The 13,565-nt window shown below is 46.0% G+C and overlaps 3 protein-coding genes across 3 annotated transcripts; 2 read left to right on the forward strand and 1 right to left on the reverse strand.

Annotated features, from left to right (window-relative positions):
• The first annotated feature begins 4,680 nt into the window (after nt 1-4,680).
• On the forward strand, nt 4,681-6,763 carry LOC128731685 (G-box-binding factor-like). Its single transcript, XM_053824820.1, has 6 exons — nt 4,681-4,918; nt 5,061-5,324; nt 5,515-6,136; nt 6,196-6,338; nt 6,406-6,530; nt 6,611-6,763. The coding sequence occupies exons 1-6, from the start codon at nt 4,681-4,683 to the stop codon at nt 6,761-6,763; spliced, it is 1,545 nt and encodes a 514-aa protein (XP_053680795.1).
• A 1,733-nt stretch (nt 6,764-8,496) lies between these two features.
• LOC128731983 (coiled-coil domain-containing protein 25) lies at nt 8,497-9,218 on the forward strand. The gene is made up of 2 exons (XM_053825143.1): nt 8,497-8,584; nt 8,665-9,218. Exons 1-2 carry the CDS (start codon nt 8,512-8,514, stop codon nt 9,216-9,218), a joined length of 627 nt encoding a protein of 208 aa, XP_053681118.1. The 5' UTR covers nt 8,497-8,511.
• Nucleotides 9,219-9,351: 133 nt separating this feature from the next.
• On the reverse strand, nt 9,352-10,694 carry LOC128720525 (queuine tRNA-ribosyltransferase catalytic subunit). The gene has a single exon (XM_053814199.1). It carries the CDS (start codon nt 10,692-10,694, stop codon nt 9,378-9,380), a length of 1,317 nt encoding a protein of 438 aa, XP_053670174.1. The 3' UTR covers nt 9,352-9,377.
• Between the last annotated feature and the right edge of the window lie 2,871 nt (nt 10,695-13,565).

The raw sequence follows: 13,565 nt of genomic DNA on the forward strand, positions 1-13,565 counted from the left end.
CTTTCCTATGGTTGTGTGGTGGGGTGTTGGTGGTGTGCAAAAATCTTATCGATCCTCCTGGCCCGATCTAAGCAGTTGTTTTGCGGAGTGGAAGCAGTGAGCTTTATTAGCAAAACATCCAGGCTTCGTATCGACTACGACAGATGGGAATCGATGATTACGTTCCAATTGTATTAATAAGCAACCGAAAGCAGATGCGTGTTGTGAATTGTTATCTGTGTTATCTATGAATTGAAACTGCTTTCGGTGAACACAGACTACTATACTTAGGATAAGATGACAAGGACTTGCTTCTTCCTCTCACACAAAAAGCACGATCGTTTATGTGTATTAAGCCGTCAGAAGATGATATCCTTTGTATAGCGGGTGCTGCATGAACGTGTTATAACGTGCGATCGGGTACTTTAATTCGTGTTTCCAATGTAATGAGTTGGAGATTGAGCAAACAACATCCAAATTATGCTCGATATCTGTAAGATCGTAGAATGATACATTGGCTGATTTGTGAACTGGCCACAAATAGCATACCGACCCTGTCGTGTTCTGGTGATGTCCTATCGATTACGGCACATTTTGCTGATATTGTCTAGCTTTCTTTGGGGCCACCATCACAGCTACAAGGCCACGGCTTTCGATGACATAGAACGACCTGTTCCCCCTTTTGTGAAATGGAAGCCTTCAGAACGCGCATCCAACTGCCCACGCCGACGACTGGTGGATGGCTAGGGCGCAGGGCAAATATTCCACTGGTTCTCTTGGAGCCCGGTTCGGTTGGCTGGAGCTGCTACCGAATCAGTAATAGGATTAGCGGGATTAGGTGGTAAAATGGCGTACTACACCTCCTCGCACTCCAGCGCGATCGAACGCAAACAACGTGGCTCGTTTCATGCAATAATACAATTGTCTGACCTTCTGTCACCTGCTGCCAGCAGCGTCCGCGAAAGGCTAATCAGGTGGATAGGGAGTAAGGGCCTCTCTTCAGCGGCACTGAAGGCATTGTGCCGTTCCTTTAGAAAATGGCTGTACCTTGCATCCAACCGTAACCCGTAGCATGGAAAAGGCATCCAGTGGGGTCGGGAATGGGCGGATATTCGCGCTGGAATCGATCGACCGGCGGATTAGAACAATCTGTGAATTAAGTGAATTAACGCCCCATCCGACAGCCGAAGGATCCGGACTAAATCGAGGCAAGAGCCGAAGACTTTCTCCGAAGAAAAAGAAATACCATCTTGAAGGCCGTTGTCCGTAGGATCCACCCGTCTGGGAAGGAAGGGAATATTTTGCCTTTAATTGCCGAGTTTTAAACAAAATGAGGAGCCTTTTTGAAAACGTGGGTCCTTTTTCATCGTCCCGGCCGGCTGCTTAGCGTTCCTGGTAAAAACGTCGAGCTTAATTTCAACAACTACATCTGGGCCGATAAAAGTAATCCGCAAGGCGGGTCTGCCTTTTGGGAAAATTGAAATTCACACGTGCGTAACCGAGCACAGCCACGTGACGATACGGGTGCAGGACCCGAACCAGGTCGTGAGGCAAATATTACTGGCCCGTGCGTTGCTTTCATTTTGAGGTTGCTTGTTATTTACGTGCGCACGAGCAAACACACGACGCACTCCTTGGAACGAGCAACAGTCATTAGATAGATTCAACTTGGGCAGGAAATGGAAAGAAATGCATTAGGAAAAAAAAACACATCCAGATTCTACCGCAACCTACGCCATTTGTCTATGTTAGAGTATATTTAAAAGCCAGCTGAACTCGCACATACTTACATTAAGTTTCACATAGCATCACGACCTTTGCTAATGCACCGATAAAAAGGAAAAAGTGCTGTTGCTGTTGGGAATGAAATAGAACCAAAAATAGAAGATGCGCAAAATCCTTAATGCCAGAATCCCTTTCGCCTTCAGGATGAGAATCGGTTCGAGGTTCGTAAATTACGGGATCCGTAGGGATCCGACCCGTTTGTGTAATTTGCGGACATGTAATGAGTTTGCATGTTCGCAATTGAATTTAATCACCGTATCATGCGTTTGGCTGTGTGGAAAACAGGTCGCCATCTTCCGAGCCGTTTGGAAGATCAAAGCTTCACCGCACGAACGCGCCTGTGGGAGAACGATGCCTCGATCCGGTTCCTTTTCGCCCCATGGAGAGAACATCCCACTACTTGGCAGCCATGCCCAATGCACCCCTATTTTTACTGGATAATTTTTCCACCCTGAGACTTCATCTTTCGTCCCCGTTAGCTCTTATTTTGTGTTCCCTTCAGCCGCATTATACACCGGCCGAATAATGTGTGACAATTTTCCAACTTAATTAATGTGCTACTCGGAGCTGGGGTATGAAACCGGATGCGTTATTGAAGCGGCATAAAAAAAATGCTCATTGAATTTGCTCCACCAGTGATGCTTTCATTCTGCTCATCATGCCGCTCACCTTTGTCCGCCTCCGCATCTTATTGCCGTCGTAAGCGTTTGACATACTTTCGTTTGCTCGGTTTGGTCATAGAGCATTCCCGCGCAGTGGTAGATTGGTGCAGAAAAAATTTTAATTGGCTTGAGAGCTTTGCCGTGCGGCATGCATGGTTGAAGAATGCCCTTCCTGAGTGGTACGTATATGGCTGTTAATCTGTTGATGAGGACGCTGGTCGTCGGTGCACTAAATGCACCTGTTTCCTGGCGTTGTGCTGCGTCCCGATGCTCGACAGCTTTAGGGCTTTTAGGGCTAGAACATGTTGAAACATTCGGCACAATCTTCCTTCGCGTCGTTTACTCACTTCAGAACCCTTCAGTCCAGCACCCGGGGGTTGATGCGATGCTTTGCATAAAACGCACATTTTCACACAAAAGCCTACCTCCCAGCGCGCGTTGCATTGTGCCGTGTGGCGATGTGGGTCATTGCGTTCTTTCGGTAGTTTTGTTTTCCGTTTGCCATCCGACAAGATCCGATGGAATGCTCAAACGAGCTGCAAATAAATGGAAACGGGATGAGCAAAAAAAAACTCCGTACATTCTTCCCGCATCAGCGGCGACATGTCAGGGCTGATCCTGTGCCGCTACGGAGGGAGCATAGTGTGTGGGAAAATACGAACGAGTTCAAAATGAAACCACGGAATGCTACAAAGAATGAAGAAAATCTTTGCTTATCGGTGTGGCACGTTTAGAAGAACCATCCTCGGCAATAACTTGTGACACAGTTTCGCTTTCACCCGTCGTGGAGAGAGTGCCGGTTGTGGATTTTTAAAATTTTAATATTTGAAACACATCACGTGGAGCGTGGGAGGTATAATTTTTTGGAGTGCAACCTTACAGACGCTTGCAAACATACCCGTTTTTGAATGCTTTCCTAACAGGTGTAGTTGATTTCCCCTAGAATGGTTGAAACTGCTTTTTTTTTGTACTAAATACAGTGCATGTATGGTTTAAAATAATACTATAAACGACAATACAGAGGCCTTTGTTGGTAAAAGTATACAACAGGTAAAAGAAATAATTTTAACTCTAGAAACTTTTATGAAGCGATTGCAGTTTTATTTGTCCATCAGTCTTGAGGGGTTAACACATTTGACAGATTTATGCTTTGAAAATCGTACATAATACAATACGTCTCTTGCAGTGTTTCATACCACTGTATTTTATTTTTGTGTTTTATTATTGACCATAGCTTTGTGGATTGTTCTAAAAATTGTAGTCTTAGGAAAAGTAAATCGATTACTTAAGTCCAGGTTTGGATGCACGGCAGGAGCATTTCAATACAATTGACGGTGATTTCAAAAACCAAAGTCCATCACCCTGAACGCATGATCACATTTAACGTGCGTGGCCGTGAAAATTCCACCAATCCGTACCTTCTTACCACATGGCTTCGCAAGCACACACGCGGCATAAATCACAACACGAAAGGGGCTTTTAATGAGCTGGAATCACTTCCCGCCCATCGTATGATTCCCCAAAATGGTACCTTGTCGACGTGACCGCCTGTCGAGTGCCTCGACGGATCCATCCGTCCGGATTTGGTTCTCGATTTGGCAACCGATGGAACGGACGGAGTTGAAATGTGTGTGTGTGTTTCTGCTTGGCGCATACGTTGCCCTTTGCCGTGAGCACTAATTGAAGTCGAACTATTAGCATAAACGTGCCCACGAGTTGGAGGAAACCTGACGAAAAGGGGGCGCGCGGGCGATGTGAGCGATTGATAATTCAATATTTAAATTTGGGCCATTCCGCTTCATTTCCGCTTGTTCCGTTGATTCGAAGTTGTCATCAACGGCAGCAACGCCCCATCGGCCCGCACGATGGAAAGTGAAAAATGATGTCGATGTTTGCAGGAAGGCTTCCTCCGAGCACTCTCGGTTTCACTTTCGATTGGTTTACGAAGCTCAAACGCGCCCTGCCCGTGTCCGCTTCGATGATGGCATCATTTCCGTCTCGTCCGACCAATTTCAGCCAAACTCTCCCCAACAGGACGTGAGTTTCTCCACTGGACGCCAACTCGTGTGTTGGTTGCGTTGGCTGCCCGTGTTTGCTCTCGTCCTTCGAGAGAGGCCGCAACAAGTGGTCGTTTTTCCGCTTTTCCGCACCGCTGTGTGTCCGACCGTGCATGAGTGAGTGAGTGGGGAGAGACGCGTTTTAGATTAACGAACGGACGGAACGGCACGAAATCCTCGTCCTGGGAGACCAGACCATGTCCGCCACCACGGCACAGACGCCCCAGGCGTCGGGCGCCAACATTGGTGCCGGTCTGCTTGACAAACTGATCAGCTCGACCGTGCTCCACGAGGCACGGATTTACCCCGTCACTGTACCATCGATTACCGTGTACCGAGGTTCGCCGGACTTTGTCAATGCCTCCGAAATGACTTCAGCAACACCCACCGTCCTGACAACCGTCGTCCAGACGGACGATTTCGTCGTCCTGCCAGGTACTGCAAAGGGCTAGAAAATTTTCGATCCCATCTCTCATCGCAACAGATCAGCGCTACTATCTTTCCTGCTTTATGCCCACCATCTAATGGAACTTTCTACCTCTTCTTCTTCGTTTTTTTCCTTCTTGTTTCCTCACAGGGCCAGAGGATGTGCTGCTGCTCAACACGACCACTGGACTGTACCAGCAATCGGTGACGCTAACCGCACGGATGTATCCGATTGAGGCCACGGCGGCAAAGTCGATCTGGGGCCTACCGACGCTGATCTGGGGTATACTGATCGGAACGGTCGTGATACTGATCCTGATCCTTGCGACACTGTTTTTCTGCTGCTGGTTGCAGCCCCGTACGCGCAAGCTGCTCAACTCGAGCTACTACACAACTAGTGCCAACAACGGCAACGGTAAGAGCGCCTATTTTGGGCGAGTAAATTTCAATTGCTCTTATCTCGTATTCATAAACTGATTTTAAAGGCAAATAAGATCAATTTCAACCCATTACGGATAGTAGATGTCTTTTTGTTGACCAAATAAACGGGGCCTTTTTTCCACCACTTGTGGTTTTTTTTTTATAACATCTTTCATGCCCTCTAGCTTCACAGAGCTCGATCGTGGCCAAATCGTGCACCAGCAGCGACTCAAATCAACTAGTGATGCCGCTCTCGATTGGCATATGTCCACCACAGTACAGTGCCCCTCCACCACCTGCCGGCAGCACCAGCACCGCCACACCGCAACACACCGCAGCAAGTGGCAGCAACAACTCACTGCATCATGCTACCCATCCGGTTGGTACCTGTGCCCACCATACCTGTGGCGCAGTTGGCTCCATCGGGAACCAATCCTGTGGCGTGGCTCCCGGAGGACAGGATTATAGCCATGTAAAGTATGGTAGCTCACCGCAGCAGTACGCCGCTCAGCAATACGCCCATCACCATCACCATACGCAGCAACAACAACCGCAGCAGCAACACCACCAGCACCAGTGCATACACTATCAGCAGCAGTATAATCAGCAGCTCCAGCTTCATCAGCAGCAGCAGCAACACGTGCAGCACCACGGTCACCACGTGCATGGTCAGCAGCAGCAGCAACAACAGCAGTACAGCCCGTACAATCAGCACCAGTACTATCATCATCCTTCGCAGCAACACCAGCAGCAACAGCAGTACCTGCACTATCAACAGCATCAACAGCAGCATCATCAACAACAAAGGTTGCCTCGCGGGATACTAGTGGAAGGCAGCAAATAATGACGCTTGACTTGGATTTCAGGGAACACCACCATCAGCACCACCAGCAGCAACATCAACATCATCAACCATCCTCGGGTCATCCGTCGCCTTCGGGTCAGCTTGTGCACACGCAGCTACACAAATCCATGTGGGCGATCAATCCACTGTACGCGTCTAGCGGTGGTAAGTCCTGTCACTAGCATCAGTTCCAGGTTTGCGCTTTCCTACCGTTTTGCCTACCATTTTGCAGTGATCAACGACGATAACGAGGGTGACACGAGTACCACCTACCGGACACGATCCCTACCATCGTGGGGCAAGAACAAGCAGCGTCCGCTATCGAATGCGGACGATCTGGAGGAGCTGTACGCGAAGGTATCCGATCGTGGCAAGCAACAACTGGCGCCGGGCGCTTGCAGATCTCTCTCCATCAAACGTTTGCTTTCTCGCCGTAGGTGAACTTTAGCAAAAAACGACGCAACCGAATGCGCAACGATGAGGCCGCCATCATTGCGCTATGTCGGTCACGATCACAGAATTTGGCCGCCCTGCCGCTCACCAACGATCAGGATGCGGTGGTAGTGTACGACGAACGAACGGCTCTCTAATGTGGCCGTTCATGGCTTCCCGGGTCACTGTTTCTTGCGCTTAGCATAAAATACTGCAGAGATTCCGGAGATGGCGAGAAAAATTCTTAGCTGATTGCGTGATTCTTTGTTGGGTGATTATGAACATCGCCGTCGTTAAGATGTAGCAAATGTATGGTATTATAACAGCGCAATTTGTGCGTCGCTTTTCGTATCATGAACAAACGCTGAGAAGTTTCGCCGGTGTTGTAGCAACCGATCTAGTTCCAATTGATCATCTCCGCTTGTAGTTTGTTCAAAACCAAAGAGACGGACCGATGTCGTAAGTAGATCATTTGTATTTGCTAGAAGTGTAGTTGCAACTCACCGATGAGGAGGAAGCTGATTCCCGAGAAGAATTTGAAATTAGCATTCCTGTAATGTGCAGTGTTGCAGAGCGCATGCAATGAAAACTGCATTTCTTTTACGATAGGCTCACCGAATCTCTCTTCTACGCGTTTGGTAATATCGACTAAAGCCACAGTTACGTATAAAAATAAGAGCACCCGATGTGTGCGCGAAAGATGCATCAAAGTACTTTGTGTAGTATTATAGAGGAGAAAAAACCACTCCACAACCCACAGAGCTGTAAATGTGTTTGAAACAAGACTGACAAACGAACAAACAAAAGCATAAAGCTCGCATACATTTCATGCTACTTAACATCGGATAATCATAATGGAATAAAACACTATCTCCCGATGTAATGCTAGCGATTTAGAGATAGATAGAACAAAACTGTAAAAAAGCTAGACCGATGCATGCATACGGTAAACTATAACTGGAAAGAGTTTGCTCGTTGAATGATCTGGACGGACATATTTTGAAACATTCTTTCCCTACTATCATCAAAACCGAGGTGTTAGTCGAATCTTAAAACCCCAGTTCATTTTTCGTCGTTACAAGGGTAAAGATATCGTTCTAAAAAGAAGTTTGTGTAAAACTGAGATAGCGTTGAAGTCACTTCGAACAAGGTAAGAGTATGAAATTTTTCTTGCCAGATTTATCTCATCATTCGTCGTAGAAAATCATTACAAACTATTGAACAATAGTCGTATTATCCAGGAAAGGGAGCAAGAGAAACGATGAGCGAAGGATAGGATTGAGGATAATGTAATTGTTTAGCTTGATATGCAACCAGACACAGTTGGTTTCTGGACCAATTGGATAGGAGCGAAAAATAGAAAAATTTGTTTGAAATGCAAACCGAACATAGTTTGAAAGTAAAAAGTGAATTGATGAATTGAAAATCGGCGGACTAAGTCATTCAATCACGTAACGAAAGAACAAATGTTGATTGATCTCTCCATTGGAAATCATTTTTATTATGGTTTATTTCTCTATATACAGCTCTAGCACAATAAGACGCAACTAATTTTTCTTTGCATTGGTTTGTTATACTACATAATTTGGATTCGTTGCAACAAGAATAATCGTGAGCACGTGGATGCTCATAATTCAAATATGGATGTAGCGTGGTCTTTATGTGTCAAACTGTCGGCAGGACATACCTCATGCTTTGCTAGAGCCGTGTGTTCTATATACACCTTGTTTATGTTTGACATTTCTAGCTGTCAACGGTAAAAGCAATTTCTGTAAAACATTCGGAGCCGGAATAGTTTTTGATAAACCTGTATTTATTGCTGTGCATTACCGATTGCGGAATGTGAAAGAAAGATATATAGACAAGCTGTCTGCACTTTGTTACGATTCGTATCACACCGAACAGAATGGTATTTTACTTCAGCAGCAATGTTGTTCAGCCACCGGTGACGCTGTTCATGGGATTGGATAAGTATGAAAGTACGTCTTGGGAAGGTGTTGTTTACAAGTTACTCCATGCGCTGTTCATTCACATTTGTTTTCACAAATTGTTTTCTTAGATGAAGACCTAATCAAATGGGGCTGGCCAGAAGATGTGTGGTTTCACGTGGACAAAGTGTCATCGGCGCACGTGTACCTGCGGCTTGAAGCGGGTCAAACGCTGGACGATATACCAACAGCCGTTCTTGAAGACGCTTGCCAGCTAGTTAAGGCGAATAGCATCAACGGCAATAAGATGAACAATGTTGACATTGTGTACACGATGTGGGACAATCTGAAGAAAACACCCGCGATGGAGGTCGGTCAAGTATCGTTCCATCGCGACAAAGAGGTCCGCAAGTTTCGCGTTGAAAAACGCAGCAATGAAATCGTAAATCGGCTTAACAAAACAAAACGCGAAGAGTCAGTAGATTTTCGAGCGGAGCGAGAGAAACGGGACGCATCCGAGCGTGCAGATAAGAAGCGTGTTGCGAGGGAACAACGTGAACAGGAGAAAGAAGATCAGAAGCGGCGCCAGGAAGAGGCCGAACTGCGAAGCTACAACTCGCTGATGAAATCGGAAAACATGACTACTAACTATGACGCCGGTAATGATTCGGATGAGTTCATGTAGGTGAAGAGTTAGTTGGCCTCCGAGGAATTACGAATAAATTATTGAATGTTTTATTTTCGTGCTAAAAAGCTTTTCGGTACACATTCGAATGCAAGGAATCGAAGAAATGAATCATATTTGGCTAAGGTTCCATTGAAAGCGATAAATCAAATCCCATATCTAGAGAATCACGTTAACGGCAGCCAAAGCATCCCGAATCCACTGCGGGACGGTGTCATTAGGGTAACGAGTGGCTATGTAAGATTTTACAAATTCTGGAAACCGATCTTCTCGGATGGCTTCGCGCATATCGCCCATCAGTCTCAGTTGGAAGGCTACATTATGTACGCTGACGATGCTACAGGCCACTGGCTCAACGGTAACGATGTGATGCAAATAGGCTCGGGTATATGTTCGACACGTCGAACAATCGCAATCCTCATCTATCGGTCGCAAATCTTGAGCAAATGTGCGTTGCTTCAGGTTAATCTGCCCTGCCCGTGTCAGGGCACATCCGAAACGGGCCGTTCTCGTCGGGAACACACAATCGAACATATCGATGCCAAGTGCAACGCAAACCACGAGATCCGCGGCAAATCCGACTCCCATCAAGTATCGCGGTTTATCCTCTGGCAACAGATCGGTACAGAGATGTACCGTGCGCCAGAACTCATCCTTACTCTCACCACCGCTGAGGCCACCAACGGCGAATCCTCGTGTATTGCGTTTAGTCAATTCGGCTGCACAAACTCTCCTCAAATCTGGCTGTAAGCCACCTTGTACGATCGGGAAGATACTTTGATCATTGTCTCGTCCGTAGGCGGCAATGCTACGATCAAGCCAGCGAATCGTGCGGTGCATCGCTTCTTCAACTCTAGGTCCCGTCGTTGTAGTTTTGACCACATCGTCCAGCTGCATCATGATGTCCGCCCCGATGGCGTTCTGTATCTCCATGCTGCGTTCTGGTGTCAGCATGCACTCGCTTCCATCGTAAGGACTCTCGAAGCGCACGCCCTGCTCGGTTATCTCGGCCAGTTGCAGTAGCGACACCATCTGGAAACCACCGGAATCGGTCAGCAGCGCTCTCGGCCAACCCATGAATCGATGAAGACCGCCTGCCTTTTCCAGCACATCGGTTCCGGGACGCATTCCGAGATGATATGTATTACCGAGCATAATTCGGCAATCCAAAGCGAGCAGCTGTTCTGGGAGCACGCCCTTCAACGTGCCCTGCGTACCGACCGGCATAAAAACCGGTGTGTCGACGTCTGCATGCTGCACACTCATGACACCGACGCGGGCCTTCGTCACGCTGCACCTTGCGGTCACGCGGTACTGCAGCGGTGGTGATGACGAGGCGTCCGTGGTGTCGTTGGATTCACTGGGTATTGTTTCTGGCTTCATTGTTGATTTTGTTGCAGTCTCACGAATAACAAAATAACGTCCAGGCGCGTGTAGCCTTGCGGCGACTTTTTTAATTGCTCGCGATGTAAACATGCGATCGTTACCCGCCGCGAGTTCTTCTTCTTCCTGTTAGTCTTGCAGGCTGTCATTAGGCACATTTGCTACTATTATTTCAAATGTAATAGACAGAATTTATATTAATTTTTTAGTAATATATGATGTTGCAATATGTTTACATAAAGTATCATTATAATGATTCAAAATATAATTATACATTCTGTATTTATTATCGTTTGGTTGCTTGCATGATGTGCAATTGATGTTAGTGACGTTTTGCACATGCAACTTTCCTACACCGGCCTTCAAATGCTTTGAATTTTGACCATATCCCGATTTAATAGGCCTTTTGGAACGTTTAAGTACGTTTCAAAAACGTTTTTGTATGTGCTGGTTGAAGAAGAAAATCGGTACCTTCGGTATATTCTGAAATCTTACAGAATGACAACATCAAAAAGAAGTACCCTGGGAGTACGACAATGTACATTCAGCTCTAATTCAAAAATGCCAGAGGACTGGTTTAACGAAAAAATGGTCGACACACGTGTTGCACTTTAGGGCTTCCATCCCAGCATGTAATTGTGGCCAAATTCAAGCGAATGAGAAGAAGTGTGATCGATCTCGAGCATAACGAGAAAATATTTATATAGAGCCCCGGAATTATCTAGCTAGTTGATTAGAAAAGTATTTTGCTTACTCACTATGTCCTCACGCAGAGTCAATTTCATCGTATTTTTTCCGTTGTGATGCTCTGTTAACTATTTAAATTAGTTATTATTAACTAGTAATTTACTATTATTAATAACTATTGGAAAATTTGAATTATTGTTTAAATATCAATATACTAACTTTTTCCTAGGGGCTGTAACTTTTCATAAGCAGCCCTGCTTGACGTCGATGACAAAAAGATGGATGTGTTCAAATGTTCGTTACCTGTTTATGTTTCAACTGCAAAAGCATATCCGAAGGATGTACGGAACGATTGTTTTAAATCTTTCGGTTTTGGTATTCAAGATTAATAATCATTATAAATTAGCATTTTTTTAAAGATTTGTTTTATTTACGTTGGACAATATAGCACGAGGAAAAATTAAACATAGCTAGCAGTTTACCTAATGAAATGCGTCAGAGACTCTTGTTAATACCACGGTGCATTCATATAGACTTTGAGACATATCAAAATATCGTTAGTGCAGATCATCTAACCATATATAAACAAAAGTGTGCTATTGAAAACATTTGTTGTTTAGCTCATGACAATGCTGCTAACAAGTTTGGCAGTAACGCGGTGTACACATTTTGATTTGCCTATGCAGGTCTTTCAGCTTTAAATTATTTAATGACAACTATGTAATTTAACGCATTTTTGGGGTATCGCATCGCGTCATGGATAATAGATTTGCCGCTAACATGAGTCATACGACCGTTTACAAAAATGTAAACAACGGCCGCGTGTTGTGCTTCTCTCGCGGGAACCTCGTACGAGAGACAAGGTGACGTAAGCAATCACGCCATGTTTTTTCCCGTTTGTGATTGGTCGAAACAAGCATAGAGAGAGAGAGAATATGGATACGCTGCCGCTCTTGTTAGTTCACTTGCACCACGTACAGGGGAGAACGTAATTTGTAACATCCGTTACAATGGCAAGGACCGAGGCAGGGGAAAAAGGAGCGTAAATACACGTGTACTTTCTGGCGACTACGTACTCACTCAACAGGCGGCAGGAGTGCTGCTGCGGAGTGAGAAAGAATTGACTCATTATGATTGTGCAAAGTTAATACAAAATTGCTCAAGGGACGTTTCATGCTGGAGACTTTTCTGTTCGGTTACAAACCACACTAAAAAAATTAAAACCACGCTCGGTCTACAGTGGCGTGAGGCGGTTAGTTATTTGAGCCGCAAACGGCTAAAAATCAAAATGAGGAGAGAGAGAGAGACAAAGAGAGAAAATGTGAGAAAATGATATGCAAGTGAGAGAACTAGGTGAGTGAAAAACTCTCTGCGATTGCAGGGTACTTAGCGAAGTGAACTACCCTAATGGGCGTTTCGGTATGGTAGAATTAAATGCTTAAGGTACCTGGTGCAATTTGAAATTATGCTTTTGTTCAATTTGATAAAAGGCAAACCAATGTGATTGAGGATAAAGTGCAGTGAAGTTTTAACCGATGTAATGAGACTCTCGGCCTGCCATTTGAGCACACCACCCCTGCAGCTGTCAAATGTGAAGCGTCGCTCTCGCTTATGCCGGGAAATTTTCTCTCCCGATCGCAGCGCACCGAACCGTCGTGTTGTTGTTTCACCATTGCGTTGAATCGGGTCGCTATTTGATAAACGGGGACGTGTACCGTGGCGAGACCGCGTGCGAAGAAAGTCCATCTTCAAGAAACCCAGCAATTCCGCCCAGGTTCACCCGAACCTACCGGCCACAAAGAATTTGCCGCCCTTTATCGCCTTCTAAGTTAACGTGTTTCGTGGCCAAAGTGTGTGCTACTTTGTGGGCCAGCCTAGCTCACCGTGGCCGTGCAGCTACCGCCATCCGTTGTGCAAAATCAATTCCGTTGGGCCTTTACTTTCTCCCGCTGCGTGGCGTGTGTGGCATTTGTGTGTAATTCAGTGCTTAAGTTCCAACACGGCCTAGAAACGTCTGGTGCCTAATACGGCCTAGCAAAAATTGTGAATCTGCAACACCACCCACGAGTGAAGCGGTGCTGCACCAGTGCAAAAGGCTTTCCGCGTAATTTCCGTTCCGTGAACTGGCCACGGCACCACCTCATCGTCGCATTTCGTCTCGTGGCGTAGTGTGGTGCGGTACAAACGCGTAGAAAAGTGGTGTTCCGACCTCGCCTCGCTTTTGACGTTTCTCGTTGCGTGTGTCTGCTACAGCAACAGCAGCAGCTGCCCGGAAGC

The sequence above is a fragment of the Anopheles nili genome, chromosome 2 (assembly GCF_943737925.1).
Source record: "Anopheles nili chromosome 2, idAnoNiliSN_F5_01, whole genome shotgun sequence".
Taxonomy (NCBI): Eukaryota; Metazoa; Arthropoda; class Insecta; order Diptera; family Culicidae; genus Anopheles; species Anopheles nili.